At 38.6% G+C, this 18,225-nt stretch overlaps 1 protein-coding gene across 1 annotated transcript in view; it reads left to right on the top strand.

Moving 5' to 3' along the window:
• The window catches only part of ROBO2 (roundabout guidance receptor 2), a gene marked incomplete at its 5' end in the record, with an annotated part of 461,552 nt that overhangs the window by 388,204 nt on the left and 55,123 nt on the right, over nt 1–18,225 (top strand). Inside the window, 3 exons of the mRNA XM_084279241.1 lie at nt 5,145–5,269; nt 8,013–8,184; nt 14,152–14,334. Coding sequence (XP_084135367.1) covers nt 5,145–5,269; nt 8,013–8,184; nt 14,152–14,334 — 480 coding nt within the window. The remainder of the gene's footprint in view (nt 1–5,144; nt 5,270–8,012; nt 8,185–14,151; nt 14,335–18,225) is intronic.

Below are 18,225 nucleotides of genomic sequence, written 5' to 3'. Positions count from 1 at the left end.
AACTCCAGTCTCAAGGGCATGCCACTATTGTTTGTGTTAGCACAACACTCATTAAACTGCCCTATTTAGCCCTTCAGCCCTTCAGTATATTTTAAACCTATGTGAAACATGCAAGATGAAGCCATAGTAAACAGTTTACACTATTGAAATGTTGAAGCATTTATAGCTATGGCATGTAGTTTGGTATAATAGACAATATATATAGACAATAGCTGCTCCAGGACTGCAGTTTTGTTGAAAAGTAAAGAAGTAAAGATAGTGAGGTGAGATCCAAGTAGTTTTTATCTTTTTCCCTTAGAAGTGTACTAGAGACCTATCGTTCTATCTATCTAATGTAACCTTTGCCCGGAGAATCTGGACTGTAAAAGTAGAAGGATGATCATAACAATGATGGTTCATCTTCTTTCTGTTTCATTGATTTCTTTCAAAGCAAGGGAAAGATATACTGGTGAAGTTTCAAAATGCTCTTATGGTTTCGGTGGGTTTTGAGTGCACTCTTTCCTTCCTATTGAAGATGCATCATAAACATTTACTGTAGTCTCATGAGGTTTTATTTAGAGCTGATTGCCAAGCACTTTTTAATTCTAGAACAGACTTGCTTATTACTTACTTTTCTCTTTGATTTCTTATGAATATTGCCCAACAAGTAAGTAAATTTGAAGATAACCTGCTTGCCATCCTTACCGTATAGATAAGGAAATTCTGTGTCCTGAAACACATAGAAGACTGTGTAGGAAGGCATTGTTCAAGTCTGGTTTAGAGTTTAGGACTTGATTGTTCCCATTTCTTTGTTCAGTCTCTAAGGACTAAATTAGTCAGTAAAGAACATTTCTGCAGCAATCTGAACAAAGCTTTAAAAAAAGAAAAAAAAAAAGAGAAAATTGAAAAAAAGCTTTCTACAGTTGAAATTGCTTTTCTAGAGTCAAAATGTAGGATTTTCCCCCGTACATTTGCAGATTATATTCTTGACCAATTTAAATTTATTTTTGTTGTTTAGTTAGTTTAACTGTCTTTTGCTAAAGGTAAATTAAGAACTACTAAAAAAGAGAGATTTTGTACCTCCTGTCTATTTCTATAAAATACTCAAGGAATAAAATTTCTTTTATAAACCTCATCCTCCAGCAGAGCCTGCCAGGTAATTCCTACTTTAAAAGCCACTTCGTTCATGTGAAATAACTTTCCACATAGTGAAGTTTTAAAAAACTTTTCTTGCCTACAGACATATATAACTCGCAGCCTATGATCTGCTTTGTGGATTAATATAACCTTCAAGGAGTCTGTTTACAAGTGTCTCTCTCAAAAAAACATCAGCCCATAACACTTCGTATTATCACCAGAGAAATGTCAGCCCTTGTAAATAATTCTTCCTCTCGCTTGGGTGATAAAGTTAAGGACTTCCATGAGAAAATTGTTACATGCAGTTCTCAGATATTTCCTTTAATTCCTTGCATTATCTTTGTAATTATATTGGAGTTCATATATTTAAAAAATAACATTAACTAAATGTTTAATGACAGTGCTTTGCTTCTCACCGGATGAAGATGGCAATCTATTTAAAGGTATCCCACTTGCTGTGTCACCTGTGATTCCATTTAGAAAATGAGCTTTTTTAGACTTGACTTTTAAAAAATGTCAGGTATACTATTTTTAGAAAATAATTTGGAAGAGTGATAAGAGTGTTGGAAGATTTTTGTGATATCAAAACTAATAGTCCTGGTAAAGGGAAAGTACAGCCGAAAGGTAGTGGCAGCTTTCTGCTGGACTGAATTTTACATGCAATGTTACTTCTGAGACCTACCTCCAAAAATCAATTTTGCTGCAGTTAGACTTTTCGTCTAGATCAGACATTTGTCACAGTTCAGTATCCATCCATCTCCTGCCTCTTTGGCCTTGTGAAGCTAACAAATGGAATTCTGTTTGGCTGCGTCTGGAAAAGATGAGCAGCGATTTGGGTTCTTTCATATCTGTAAGAAGAAACTGAGCACTGGAATAATTGACCTGTCAAGAAGCAGGCAAGGTGTTCTCCACAAGCCAGTAGCAAGGGAAATGAGAAAACGGTTTTAAAAATGTTATTTCTCAATGTGGTCTCTTTAATAACTGCAGCAGTGTCAGACGAGTGGCTTAATTTATATCATGGTGCCAGCTTACAGTGATACTATCAGACAGAGGAAGCAGAACTGTTATATACATATGTGTGTATACACATATGAAAAGGAGCAAAATAAAGTATTTTTTAATATACTTTTCACTATTTCTTTCACACTTGCTCTAAAGATAGGTGATTTCTTTTTCAATTGCATCCACTGTTTTAAATCTCTTTTGGAATAACTTTGTGGAGTGGTTTTATCAGCTGCCATCTGTCAATTCCTTCTTACGTTAGTGCAGCCGTTAGTGCAGCCCTTAAAGTGATACTTTTGGCTGCTTTCATCAGCTGCAATTTTAATTTTCATTCAAAGTTACCATATATCTTCTAATAAGAAAAAGACAGACGCTGGTAGAATATTAACTAGAACATTCGTGCAATTTAAATGCAAAGACAAATGAATAGGTAAGTTTTCCTTAGTTATTGTACAATGTTCATTTTACATTTTGTTAGCATCTACTCTCCTCTCTCTCTGTTTCCAGGTATATGTATATAAGAAATTATATTTCTGAATAGCCATTGTGTTTGAGGATTAAAGTAACTGGATTTCTGCAAGTTGTTCCATTGTACAAAACAAAAAAGAGGTTATACACTGTTAACTTTGTCATTTTTATGATTATTATTTTCATATAAAATGTTGTTTTAATTAATATCGCACAGATGCTTTTATTCATGGTTTTGTTATGGAATAACTGGAAAACTTTAAAAATGCTAATCTTTGTTTTTCAGCTGTGTGACAAATTATTTCAGTTGCCATAAAATACACAAAGCAACTATTATCTTTGCCAGTTTTATGTTTAGCACAGTTGCAAGTAACCCAAGGCCACCTTTCCATGTTACACTTCAGCAGTCTGAGTCAAATTGTCCACAACACAGCTCCATTTCTCCCCTCCAGTACACTGTTTTTTCGTGTCATTCAAGGTCACAAGGACTATACCTAGCACTGCTGGCTTTGCAGCTCGACCAGCATCTGAAAATGTAGTTGTCAAAATGTTCAGCCTCACAGGACGGTCATATATGTGTCATTTTTCCTCTAAAATATTTTTTATAAAGTAATCTTGTATGGTCCCTTGTCCCCACCTCTGATGCCCTACTTTTAAGTTGTATGATTCCTGCAGCAGTTTCCTTCCACTCTTCAGGGTTATCAGGGTAAGGATTTGAGCTCAGTTTCTTGCTAGCCTGTGCCAGGTCAAGTACTGAGGAGCGTCCAAAACGGGAGCATAGTCAGTCTCAAAGAGGCCACGAGGAAAAAGAAGGAAATTTGGATTGACTCAGGAAACTCGAATACTCCTGATACCTGTGGCTGTGTTTAGTTCTGTTAAACCTGCCAGACTTTAACACAAAGATTCCAGTGGCTCTTTGCTTTTACAAGAAGTGTGGTCCAGGGATGTTCATGGAGTCATGAATAACTGTTAAAGGCAAGACTGGAGTCCTTTTACCATAGATCTTAGCGGTGAAGGAATTGTGTCTGGATAGAAATACTCTAGAGCAGGGGACTGGAATCAGGGAGCCATGACACAAGATGTAAGATGACTAAAAGTAGAGGGCTATTCAGATTTGAAATTTGGGCTGTGATAAATATTCTAAGTTCTGTTAGGAAGTCTACTGTCATTCTTCAAAATAATCTTCCAAATTTCATATTAAATGTTTAAGATCATATTAAGGCTGATGACAAATATGTGGAAGAACAATTCCATGAGGAGTAATTAAAGACAAAGGAACAAAAAGTCTCTGAGCAACAGGCTTGTGTGAATTGGAAAACTGTCCTGGAGAGGTATCACTATGTGCTCACTTTATTAGTCCACACTTTCTCAGTCTCTTTCTATTAGTTTTGTTGGACACTGAGTAGATGGACTTGCATGGATGGACTAGGCAGATCCAAGGACCAGTTCAGTGAAGCTGTTACCAGTATTTTTTTTTTTTCCCAGAGGGTATACCTTAGTATAATGTGCTCAGCTGTAGTGACTTAGCTTGCCACTTCCATGGAGTTTTAACTCTTGCCTAGAAGTAAGGCAGCTGAGGAAGTAAGAGTCTGAGGAGGGACATACGCAGCCCTCTGCCGTGGCAGCTATAGCTATGATGGGGGAGCCACCGCGTGGAGATGCGGCAGATGCTCACAGAGGGGACTTTTCCGTAGCAGAGCTGCTGTGCCCCTTCCCAAACAACATGCCCTGAGCCAACAAAAGCACCCTGCTGATGATGTAGCTGCGAGAGGGGCTTTGCCGGCACAGCTCTGAATACTAACAGCTATGATTTGGGTTGGGGTGTTTTTCACACTTCTAGCTCACAAAGTAGGGCTGGCAAGCAATTGTCTTGTAGATACGGCCTTGATAGGCAGTGACCAGCCAAACTGCTGTGAGTGGTTGAACTGAACAGGTTTCTGAAGAGAAATCTATTTGCCTGAAGAAAAGAGGATGCGAGTATATATCTGACCTAACTTAGAACCCCCTCTGTTCACTGTCATTCGATGCAAAAGGCTTGAACATTTGAACTGTTTTCTGCCTATGAGTTGCAAGGCTTTATGTTTAAACCTGTTACTTTAATGCCTTTCTGGAGAATAAATAGGTAACAAAAAAAGATCCTTAAACATCTAGACCATGTGGGGAAAGACGAATCAAAAGATTTTTCAGGCCAAGTGAAGCGCCCTCACATTATGACTTAGTTGATATATCCACATCTATCCATGCATAATATGGAAAACAAATGCAAGCATGAGAATAATTCCAAATCAAATGTAAGAAACGCTACATATAAATAAACGAGGAGTGATTTGTATTGATTCTCCATTGCCACTAATTCCACATTGTCATTCAGTGCTATGCTTCTCTTCAGAAAGGCATTTTTCAAAATTGTCAGTGCCTAACAAAATGTGCATACCTAGGCCTGCTGGGAGTGTGAACTTTGTATGCTGTCTGCTTGCTCGTACACTGTTTCAGCAAAATTCGTGCTCTAGCAAATGGATTAATGTCTTGCTTCCGTTTGTTCTCTCTCCTTGGTGTAGCTCCAAGTGCCCCTCCTCAGTCTGTTACTGTCCTGACAGTTGGAAACCACAACAGCACAAGCATCAGCATCTCCTGGGATCCTCCTCCTCCAGATCACCAAAATGGAGTCATCCAGGAATATAAGGTAGAAAGGATGAGTAATGGGAGGGTTGTGTGTTTAAAGAAACAGCCTGCTTGAATTACAGAACAATAGCACTATTTATGGATTTAGATTCTGACAGAATTTACAGCCGCCCATATAATTATATAGAGAAAGAGGACTGACTGCTTATGGATTTATTTTTTTAAGCAGTACTACTGTTATATTATAAGAAAAAATTCCATGAGCTAGATCTGGAAGAGAGCTGTAATTGCCAGCTAGTTTACAGTGCTTCTCTTTCTTGCTTTTCCCTGCTCTGGAATGAAAAGACAGGGTTTTTTTGTTAAGCTCTTCTGCACTCTCAAGACAGGTGGTGAAGTCCCTGTCTCAGAGTCCCTCAAATCTGACAGAAAACCTGGCAGGAAAGATACCTTTTCTTTCCCCTGAAAAAATGCTAATCCGAACACTTCAAGGTCAAAGTCAAGGACTGTGGCTCTGGGAGAATACAAGACTTCTTCAAAGTATACTACCTCTGTCAAGATTCACGACTGAAAGTGCTAGGTTGTTTGCTCTGAGGAACAGGTTGAACAGTTTGTTATATGAGAGTTGCCTGCACTGATTGTATTTTGTCCTGCTTTGTTGCTATGATGGCACGAAGTATCTACTTTCCACTGATTTAAGGATCTTCTTAAATTTTGTCATAGTCTATAATTTCACACCAAGGTCACTTTCGTGCGAGTACATTTTCACAACATGGGAAAAGTGCAGTGTGTTATTGGGGTGTAGGACTGTGGAGAAGATGATGGGGCAAGGTTCAGCATTGTCACAAGCTTGTGACAATGGAACATACTGTTTGTTAAATAATATTGCTCTGGCTGGCTTGTGTTACCTGGTGGGAAGGTTTTAATTGAAATAGAGCAGGGCAGCTTTCTTGACAATCCCACAAAGGACATAAGTGGTGGATGAAGCTTGTTTTACACAAAAAGATGTAGTTATTTTCTCTGCCATATCTTAAGGGAACACAGCATCAAGAAGGGAGATGCTCAGCCTCTTCCAGTTTATCGCTTGGTCAGAGGGATGCAGTAAATGCTCACAATATTTATGTTTAGCATAGCACTTCTTTTGTTTTGCTTTTAGTCAATATCAAGATTTATTAATCCCAGTACTTTATTGATCTCATTTACATATCAATTAATTATTATCTTTTGCCTTAATTAATCTTGATACTGACTCCAGTATAATTCAATATTAACCATCAAGGTCTTATAGGCAAACAAGTAAAGCACACTCCTAAACCACAGAATATGTAGATATGAAGCAAAGTGGGGTGATGGCTAATAAAAGCCGTGTTCCAGGTGAGTGCTCAGACCTCTTGGCTGTTTATAAAAACAGCTGGAGTCACTACCTATTACATCCCTTCTGTGTTGGGTTAGGTGGCTGCCTGCTCAGTGAGCTGGCTACAGTGCATGCAGGGCAAAAACTCTCATAGCTCCTTGAGTATTAAATGGTCACTGAGGTTTCACAGTATACTTTCTAACAAATTGAGTGTAGATCTGTTGATTCTACTTTGAGCATCAGAGTGCCTGTAAATTCATTTATGAATTACATGCCTTTAATTAGGGGCTTCTCACAGCTGCTTTAATCTAAGATCAGGACAGACCTGAAGTGGAAGAATGAACATGATAGGTGCTCACCCTGATGTGTTCTGGCCTGCAAATGAGATCTACCAGAGCTTAGGAGAACTGGAGCTGAGAAGGGTGGGAGGGGGTGTGGGTTTAGCGCTCTGAATCTTTTTGGTGTTTCATGGAAAAAAGAAAAGGTGTGATAAACACTTACTAGGTCAAAGGTACAGGCAAACAGAGCATTGCTGTTGCTTGGGCGCATCAATTGGTTCTAGTAGTTGTTCCAACAGTGCTCTTCTGCTATTATAATGGAAGGTATCACAGTATCTTTATGCATGTATTTTCTTTGATGGTAGTAAATGCTTTCTGTAATAATACAGAAGCAGTATATGCAGATAACAGTAACTGAAGATGAATCCCTAAAAGGTCATAGTTTTGAAACTTCTTGGCCAAGTCTATGGAAAAATGCAAGAGAGAGAAATAACACTCTGAAACCATAGACCATTCTCATCACAAAATGCCAGTTGAGATTATAGTGTTTTTCTATTTAATTAGAGAGTAATCGAGTCAGGAACTGATATCTGTATTCCTAAACAATGTAAGTTATCACAAAAGCAGCAGTAAAAGGCGAGTTTGTACTTATGCTATTTCAGAAATTTCACATATCCCTGTTGTGCAGTGAAAGGAAGTTGAAAAGAATTTTGCAAATTGTTTGTCATTAGTAATTTAAGAAATGTTTCAACCTGTGCTTGTATTATTTGGTGTTCTTTTGCTATTCAGTGGGAAATTAAAAATAAAAAAAAGATTATTTTCTTTTTTTTTAGGAAAGGTTTGGTGGTAATCGTATTACTAAGATTTCAATTAATGAATAATACCTCTTTTTTCCCTTGGATGATTCTGGTCTGTGCTTCTAAGAAGTGTAACCACAAAAAATTATACTCCATTGAGACTCCTGAGTTGTATTTGCAAGCAGCCTTTGTTGCTGGCTTGATCCTATACTAATCTGGGATAGCTTGCTGTGCTAAATCAGCCCAGTGCCAGCTACTCCTGGACAGTAACACTGTTAAGAAGTCCAAAATAAGGGATTGTTCTGTTGTATCTATGTGTGATTGTGTTTATGAGTATGAAGAATTTCTTATTTTTTAACACATCAACTTTTGTCCCAGATCTGGTGCCTAGGTAATGAGACTCGATTTCATATCAACAAAACAGTAGATGCAGCCATTCGGTCTGTAGTAATAGGTGGCCTATATCCAGGTATTCAGTACCGCGTGGAAGTTGCTGCAAGCACCAGTGCAGGTGTGGGAGTAAAAAGTGAGCCACAACCCATAATAATCGGTAAGTGATTGCCCGTTCTGTTGTTTTGCTTTGCCTGTTTTGACTTTCAGAAATGCTTTCGCTTCTGGAAGCATAAAAATCCATGGAGCAGGAGATGAGGTTTAAATAGACCTAGTTAGCTTTTAACATCCTGCTGCGTGCTGACATTGTGTATTCTCGTGCAGAGTTCTCGCAGCCAATGGAGGGAAATATGTTCCTGAGACATGAGAAAATGCAGATTATCTAGTGAAACTGGTTTTTTTTGTTTGTTTGGTTGGTTTTTTTTATTAATTTACCACTTCTACAGGTTGATGGATTTATGGAACTAACTTCAGGTCCCTTTTCCTCCAGTTCACATGACTGTAATATTGCCTTACTTGTACCATTGGGGCCTAAGGCAGTATTTACAGTTGCTTTTCTGAACATTTGAAGTGCTTCTCAGGTATCCCAAGCAGATGAGCTTCCTCTGTCAAAGAATAAGTGGCCTCTAGTCCAAATAGAGAGCAAAGGTAGTATTATCATCCCTGCCTTAGAAATGTCTGTTTCTTGGTAGCGGTTTCCATGCTGAATTAATTTCCTAACCCGAGGGAAACACAGATTCTGTTTCTTCTGAAATTAATCTCAAGTATAAAATACAGAGGCAGGAACAATATGGGAACAGGAAAAGAAACTGTATTTGCCAAAGCTGAATTGAGCTGTGCAGCGCAGCACCTCTTTTGAGTGCATAGCACAGGAATGTTGATGCTTTTAACTGTGATCTAGCTTATATTTTACTTAAAATTGGCTTGTTTGTTTGTTTCTGCATCTTCTGTTGTTATTAAATATTTTCATTCTAGAAAATGTTGTCATCACAACATCCCAAACAGGGAATGTTCTTCTACACGTAGACCTTTAGAAAAGACCATGCCCTTAGCATTGCTTAGAAGTTTGAAGATAATCAGGTTCCCTATGCATTAAAACTGAAATTGGGGTACATCAGCTTTGAATATAATCTCGCTGGAGAAGGAAATATGAGAGTGGAGGTGAAGGTAGCACTGTTTTTAGAAAAAGGCAGCCACAGAAGCACCAAAGAAAAGGGGAAATTGGTTTTCTAGAACTGAAAGCAAGCAATTGATTTTTGAAAATGCAAGAAACATATCATCTAATAGGCCTGAATTTTGGGCCTCTGTGTAAATAATTGATGTAGTGAGACTGGTCTGTCACTGCATTTGCTTTGGGCGGGACTTCTTATTTCACTAGGGAGTCCATCTGGCCAGGCATTAAATACACTGGGCCTGTTCCTGCAAAAGCACTTAAGTGTGTTGCTTTTTAAGTACATGAATAGCCTCGTGTCACTTAACATGCTGTGAGTTAAACTTGCACTGAAGTGCTTTGCTGGATGATTCCCAGAATGATCAGCCCCACATCTGGGTACAGCCCTTCACCCTGACTTTTTCTGTACAACAAATAACTGATATGGTCAAATCAAGAGCTATGTGCTGAGAGATCTGTATTGTTGCAGGAAAGGGATGGTAGGATGCAAAAGAAGTATGGAATAAAGGAAAAAAAAAAAAAGGCATTTAGAGACTTTGTTTTGCACTGCTAAACTTACAGTCATATTTATTTGTTCCTTAAATGATTCCAGAATGTCTACTTCAGCACGTCTGTCTGGTTGCATCTTTGCACATTTAAGAGTCCATTGCATGAAAAGTAAAGGAGAGTCTTTTCTGATTTGTGTTGTGTTTCTGTTCTAAATTCCTGTTTTCCTTTACGGGAGCTCAAAGCTGGATGTGGTTATTGCTTGCATGATCTATATCTCTATTTTCTTTAGGCCCCATTTTTCTAATGCTTATGGATTGCTATGAGTTATTTCTCAAACTATGATTTTGCTTGATAAAGGTAACAGTGTTTTAGTGATACCATTTATGAAAAATTTGAGTTGGTTTCACTTGATGTTTGACTTAGAGTCAAGAACATTAATAAAGAAAATGAATTTTTTAACGTAAATTTTAAAAAATAATTTTGCTGATCAAAAATGAGCAAATGAAGAAACCCCAAACTTCATCATAAATGGGAAAAACATTGAGTGATTGCATTGTAGTGGACCCCTGTATGTCTGGGTGCTTAGCACCTAGCCCCCTATTTAACAGCTTGCAAACAGAATGAACAACTGCAGAAATGCTGAATTCTGGAGAGGGCAGGTCAGTCATGCAGAAGAATTAAGCCATGTTGATAAACAGTACAGCTTTTGTTGTGATGACATGCAGAGTCCAGTGCATAAAAAACCAAAAGATGTTATTCTTCAATGTAGGGTTTTCTTCTCCTTTCTAAGGAGGGGGTTTGCCTGACAATAACTGATTTTTGTAGTAGATAATCAATTGCTAACTTCACAGACCAATTCAGAAAAACAAACCCTTAACAATCCAGAAAGTAAAGCCAGGAGAATACAGAGCAGTAGGAAGTAGACTGTTGCCTTAGTTAGAAATTGTGCCACTATTACAGGAATCCTGTGCCCATGCTTCAAGTAGGACATTGAAAAAAATTATGGGAGACTCAAAGAGAGTCAAGAATAAAAAAATTATGATTACTACTGATATGCTAAAAATTTTTCACTTGGAAAACCAGAAATAAAATTGGAGATAACAGCAATGTTGGTAAATGGTATAGCTGTTATTACTCTTCATCAGTTGGCCTGTTCATTTTTACATTCCATCATTGACATAATAATATGAGGAACAGCTGCAAACTTTCACAGTAATAGGTACGATTGAATCTGATGTGTCTAATTAATTTTTGGTCCAACAAATTAGTTTTGTTCTTCATTACTCTCCAATGGGAGGAAGACATTATATTTCATTATGTTTTTGTCTTCAGGAACAATGGAGCGTTACAGGTCGCACACTTCCCTTGTCTATGTTCTAATTAGTTGAACTGACAGCATTGTTACAGAAACACCTGCAGTATATGAAATAGTACTCTAGTACCTTGGATGATATATTTATTACTTCTGCCTAAATATTATATAAAGAAATACAAAGTTAATGCCATTTGTTTCCCAAAACCCCAATGATTATATTAATTTTATCAAACATCGATGTGTAACATTCGTCTGTATCCATTTATTTTTCAGTCACTGAATTCACAAAGCATATGTTATTTTGACATATAAATGAATTATTACCTTTGCAGTCATAATTGCTAGGCACTGAAGGGTTGAGCAAACAGCCAGAGTGCCAACTTTAGAAGGTAGTCTGGAGACAGATTGCACCTTCCCCTAGAAGAAAGGGACAGCGTGAAGCCCACTGAACTCTTCTCAGGCTCCCTGCAGTTTGTTCTCACATCCTCCATTCTCAGAAGGCTGTTTTCTGACCTTAGAGAAGAAAATGGGTTTTTCAGACTTTTTGGATGAGTTAGTGGGAAGCAGTTGTTTGCCTCTTGAGTCCTGGAGCATCCACTCCTGAAGCTGGTGCCTCTGACATACTTTCCTGCCCTCTTCTCCATGGCAGCACAGCTGCCTCTGGAGCAGCACTGACATTACCTGTTTCCTCACCATCCCAACTGCTTTTACCTCTCCTTCAAAGGGCACAGAAATTAACTGAAAGTTAATGGCAATTAGAGCTACATCAACTCCCATGCTGATGTCTACTAGCAAATCAATTGTGTGCTTAGAAGAGCATGCCGCAGAGTGCCTCTTTCTATTCGTTTTGCTCTCAGCAGTTCCTCTTTCAGCACTGGGGTGCACCTATGGATTGATTCTACAGGCAGAAAAAAAGAGGAAAATCCAATAAAGGAGCCACCGCTGCCTCCCTTCCTTTCCTTGCCACAGGTGCTCACTGAGTTTCATTCACACTCAGTGCATCAGGACTGGAAACCCTCCGGCCTTTGGCAGTGGTGAGACAAAATAGGAAAGTATGGGAAAGGCAAGCTGCAGCTACTGAGTCCTGATGCTAATAAAGCTTACCATCATGACCAGTATGGACCGGTACATAGTACCAGTACTGGAGCACTGCCTTTTGATGCATTAGCAGGGGTGGTCTGTCAGCATCCCTCTCTGAGACCTATTTTTTTTGTGGAAAGCCTGCTTACCTCCTTGCACACAACTACTGAAAACAAGCCAGGGTCTAGCACAGCTTCAGCAGTCTGTTTGCAAAAGCAGACGGTCATCATTACTAAATATTGACATGGTGCTGAAAGAGGGAACACTTAATGAGATCATTACCAGTGTGAGAGCGATATAATGCAGTGCATTTCTTCCCCAGCAACTCCAGTCCGGCTCTGAACACAACTTAGCACCTGAAGCTGAGTCTTGGATGGGGTGGTGCTGGGGCAGGGCCAGCCCCTGTGACAGGGCTGCGGGAAGGGGTGGAGGAGGCATGCTTAGCCCAACCGTCCCTCTGGCCTGCATCTGCATTTGCAACTCGATTGATATCAACTCTGGGTCTCCTGCAGAGAGGTGTGCGTGGAGATAAACCTGGAAGTGTCACACTTCTTGCATCAGCTTTAGCCAAGAACCTCTCGTGCTTGCTTTAGGTTGAAGCCAGCGTGCTGACACAGGGGCTGTGCTGTTGAAAGAAGTGAATGGTAAATTTAAGCGTTGCTGAGTTATAGAAGAGGAATAAAGACATTTTCACAGCAAGGCATAATGCCACAATACTTTTAATAATTTCCTCCGAACAACCATTTCAGTGTTTTATTGCCATATTCTACTACCTTCGCGCGCATATTGTAGGCTCATAATTGAGAATCATAGTATTTGCATCTTTTTTTGTCTCAGTAGAGTAGCTACACTCGCAGCTTGAAATCTTTCTCCACCATGCATACTGCCATATGATAATATTGCATAAACATTTCAAGGATTGAGCTATATAAATGCTTTTACTAAAATGCTGGATAATTCTTTCACGAATTTCAAAACTGCAGATGTGGGCAGTTTATGTCAAATATAATCAATATTAATATCTTTTCTTGAGAAAAATATTTTCTGCATTTCCTAATTTTAAAACTAACCATTTTTGACAAGGGAAGGTTTGAAGTGGAAAAGTGCTGGCCCTAGAACTATATGCGTTAGCATTTCCTGATTTCCTATTCACATTTTTATGAGCATTTGTTTTTAAGTGAGACACCAAACTTTTCCTTTTGGAAAAGTTGCCTTTTAGAGGAAAGGGGGAAAAATCCACCAAGGGGACCATCTACTGAAAGTTACAGTTTTCTAATGTAATATACACTATTTAAGATCCTATAAAGCAATTTTCCATACATGTGACATTAATTGGTATTCTACATCATAATTATTTCTTACAGGTTGATGTTAATATTTTTTCATGCCTATTCTAGGTGAAAAAATAGCATTTTTTGCTGTGATTGTTTAAAGTTTGCAGTTAAATTTTTCTGTTCTGTGTCAAAGTCAGTAGACTTAGGATGTGTATGGATTGTTTTCCACATATAATAACTGCTGTAAAATGCATCTTTGGCCTTTGAAAAGATGTATTTTTTATTTTTTTATTTTGAATTAGAAACTCTAGCATGCAGAAAAAAAAAAGATTTAAGTAAGAATTTTTGTCATGCTGACAACTATGAAAGAAGGAACTGTCTTTTGATGGTGTAGCATATTTTGTATTTAGATTTCTCATTTGGAAATGGCTATTGATGACTTGATTTATTTTTTTTATTGGCTTCCATTTTCTCATCATCGTGTTCTGTCTATAATTATGTAAAAAAACCTCATAAAACTTGTGTTCTTTACAAAAAGGCCCCAGACTGTCATCTGTTAGGTTATTTGGGAGGGCTGTAGAGAACATATATAGATGCTTGCAAAAACATTATGGATTTACTTTCCCAAAACACTGGTTTTCAGGTGCTCATTGGTACTCCTCAAAGCTCTCGTACCCTGGATAATTCTTCTGAAGTGCTTCCCTGTTGCTGTTTTTAAATTTTCATTTACAGTACTTGATTCCTGTTTGTATTATCCAATCCATGGTAACAACATTCTGTCAAATTTCTTTTGTGCAGGAGGCCGTAATGAAGTTGTCATCACTGAAAATAACAACAGCATAACTGAGCAAATCACTGATGTTGTCAAACAGCCTGCCTTTATAGCTGGCATCGGTGGTGCTTGTTGGGTAATTCTAATGGGTTTCAGCATCTGGCTGTACTGGCGCAGAAAGAAGAGGAAGGGGCTCAGCAATTATGCTGGTAAGAACAGTAACTACAACTGTCTCATCATTTTCTATCGTGAAGAGAACAGGTGCTGCTAAAGCTACTTTAAAAACATGTGGAACTTACAGAAGAGGTGGCCTGGGTGAATTCTGTGTGCTTGATATAAATGTATATGGTGAAAGTGCTGGTGTATGAGAAGCTTCGAAGCATTGCTCGGTACCACATTTCATCATTATCATAAGACAGTCTTTATTTTTGCATCTTCAGCACATCTAGCATAAAAAAGTACGGAGGATTAACTGTACCTCTTGCTCCTTGCTCAGAAGGCACTCTGTTAGTGGTTCAGCTCCATTTATGTGCTCAAATGTGAATTGGACTAGACCTGTACAAGGAAGCTTAGAAAGAGTGTTTGGCTGTCTTCTTCATTCCCATGCGTTTCCTTATCTTTGAAGCCATGTGCATGGGACATGAATGGAGGTGACTTCATACCTGCATCTGGAGGAGAAGAGAGTGATATATTAGAGCAGTGCTGTCAAAATTTACCTGTGGCAGAAGCCATAAAAAGTTTTGTGTTGGAGGTAGAACACCTTTCCTTGCAGTGTGATTCCACTTGCACCAAATGTATTGCTCCAGTTACAGGTTTTGAAAACTACATTTGGAAAAATAACTACATTTGCAAAACAGAAATATTTTCTTCCTCCTCCCAACCTGTTTGCTTTGTGTATTAATCTGTACTTCAGGATTCTTACGTATTTTTAGGAAGTCAGGTGAATTACTAGAATATGAACCTAATTTAACACAAAAAAGAGCTGTTCTTCAAATATTGGGGTAGGCCCTCTCACAGTTCTTGTTATATAATGCATTTAAAAAGGGAAAATATTTCCTTTTTGAGCAAGCTTTGCACAGTTGAGGACACAGCATATTTAATGTTGGCATTATATGACACTATAGTAGCACTAGTACTCTTCTATATACAAGTTATCACATGCAGACCCAAAGATACAGGTTTCCTAAGTTGCTGAGCATGTTTAACTACTTGCCAAAAACCAGTGTTCGTTCCCTGCTCCCAGCCAAACAGTCCTATGCCTTCTCACCTTGGCGCGAGCCATCATCAGACTCCTCAAAGCCCTTCCTGGGCTCACTAAACCAGAAGAAAATTATTCTGCGTTGTTTTTCAATATTGCCTGCTGGGTTAGTTTTCTGCTGGTTTAGTGAAATAAAGTAGCCCGAGAAGAAACCAGAGGAGCACCACAGCCAGCACAGTGGTAGCAGAGGGAGGAGTGACCCTTTCAGTGGCTCTTGGACTGACTCGGTTTCTGTGGAACCTCACCTTGCCGTCGCCATGTGGCCTGTGTCACTCATAGGTTATGCTTTTTGCCAAGGTGTTTTTTTCTTTCCATTAACAGCAGCGACCTTTACTCTCTGAGAGGTGGGGTGGTATTAATTGAGAAACTAATATATATATCACAAAAACTCACAAGTTTGTTTATATATCAGTCTAGATCCCAGTATCTTTCATATTAAGAGATGCTGTACTGTTATTCCTCTTACAAAACAGTCCTATACATAAACCTTGGACACAACCTAAGACTATTATTTTTTAAAAAAGCAGAATTATTAGCCCTGTATGAGAGTTGGCATGTTGGGGGGATTGGGGGAGAGACTAAGAGCAAAGTTTTATATACTTTAAAATGCACAGCTGTAAGTATAATAGTCATTATAGTGTGTCTCCTGCAACTCATTCCTCCTCATGATGTTTGCTGCATCTAAGTGTGATGTGAATTATTAAATAGCGTATGCTTTCAGCAAGGAAAGTTTGTTACAAATCATGCTTCAAAATCCATCCTAATGTTTACAGTTTGGAGAGCAGCATGTCCACACCAAAAGTCTTCGTATGTAACTGTCAAAATTCACTACTCACCTTTTCAACTACCATTTCTCATTGGCTGCTGGCTGGTTAGTGCTTTAAGCTCAACTGTTATGTCCTGCTTATGATATTCAAACACAACTGAGTAAATTCCAGAGGAAGCTCGTGCCCTGCAGTTAGCGCTTGTTATCAGGGTGTGTAACTCACTATGTGTTTGCTTTCTTGTTTTGCAGTTCAGTCCTTCACCTTCACCCCTGCAGGTACTGTCCATTAGTCTGTCTCTTACCTCACCAACACATCATTGCAAACATTACCTTTCTAAGTGTTTCTAACATGTGAGGTATGCAGAATTAAAACCTGCTACAAGGAGAGGCACTTCTGCTGCCTGTCTCTGATAAAAATGTAGCATTTGTTCTCCTAGTGATTCCAGGGAAACATAAACTCTACCACCATTAATGTCTCTGTCAGTATAATTCTGCATACTTCTTACTCATCTAAGTCCTTGAAAGAATGCAGCTCTGAAAGTAATTTGCAGGACAAGATGCTTGAACTAACTTAATGTAAACAAGCATTAGTCATATATAACTGAATTTTAATTTGCAAGTTCAAAAAGGTTTCACAAGCATTTTTGAAGCTCTAGCTGGAGAAATGGAACTTTCTTCCACTTTAGCTGTTAGTTGTGTTTACTAATGGCCTGACTGTGAGGTGTTCAGACCTGCAGGTGATCTAGTGATTAACCTAGGCATTCATTGCCTTTGCAGTGTGCTTGAAATTGAAGCATTTGCTGCTTTTTTTTTTCTGCCTAGCCAATTCAATGCTGATATCCTCATTTTCATAGCTTTAATAAACATGGCATACGGTAAACCATTATCATAAGCATGATTAAAGATATGTGAAGAATAAACAAAGTGTGGCTGAAACAGCAGGTTGCAAACAGCTTAATCAACATATGGATAGCCAGGAAAAATAGTGTATACAATTAATAGTAATAATTAATACACATAATTAGCTTTTGCTCCCATACCTAAGCTTGAGATTCAAAAACTCAAAAATAATTATACCTCAGTGTTACAGTGTAACAGCCTGATAACTATCAGCATTTTACCAAAGCTGTCTCTCCTTCTGTCCCCTCCGCCATCCATGTGATAGAGGCCAGTCTTCCTACTGCACTGCCAGACTGATCCTCATGCTCAGTGAGCTGCTTTCTCACTCCTGTTTATCTTCAGCCGCAGCTTGAGTGTTCAGCTTAGCAGGACAGAGCAGACGACATTTCAGGCAGGTGAACGCAGGCAGAGGTGGCTGCCCCAGGGGTCTGTTACATGGCAAGGGAAAAATATTCTTGTGGACAAGTTCTGGGGGCTCAGGAATGGGTGTTGTAGCTTCCAGGCATGTTTCTTCAAGTTAGCCTAAGTTGTGGCACAGGTCTTCCTACCCTAAATGCCTTACATGCTTTTCTTTGAGATACAATATTGGATTTTTTGTTTTCTTTTCCAAAATGCAAGAGTACATCCACTCATTTGGTTCCTATGATTATGCCACTGTCAGCTGTCTGTAACTGTGGTAAGTTGTCTCCATTTTGTTTGAAGCATAATCAGCATGACACAGGGTTGTGCTGGAGCCACAGTGACTCTGCATGTTTCAGTGCAATTCATCCATGTGTGCTGGGCAACTAGGACATGTCAGAGGTGTTATCAAAAATTTGCTTTTATAAAAATAGTTTTGACATCTCATACATAGTCCTGCTGCTTGGGCTCTAGTAATTTCTGGAGGCGTTGAGAACCTAAGTCATCCAGTAGTTAAGAAAAAAAAATTAAAAAAAATATGGCTGAACATAGTCCATATTTTTTATCTTTATATCCAGGTTTCCCTAAAAACCATCTTTATTTCTGTAATATTTGAATTTGCCATTGATGGAATCATTTAGACAAACCTATCTATGCCTGTGGAGGTTTGTTGACACTCACAACTATTTGTAGGTCCCTTCAAATTTATAATCCATAAATGGTTTGGTTTCAGATCTAACTATGCCAACTGTGGAATGTAGCTTTCAGAATCTCATC

The sequence above is a fragment of the Gallinula chloropus genome (genome assembly GCF_964237585.1).
Source record: "Gallinula chloropus genome assembly, chromosome: 1".
Classification (NCBI taxonomy): domain Eukaryota; kingdom Metazoa; phylum Chordata; class Aves; order Gruiformes; family Rallidae; genus Gallinula; species Gallinula chloropus.
Note: the sequence above shows the minus strand (reverse complement) of the source record. Positions and strands in the feature narration are given on the sequence as shown.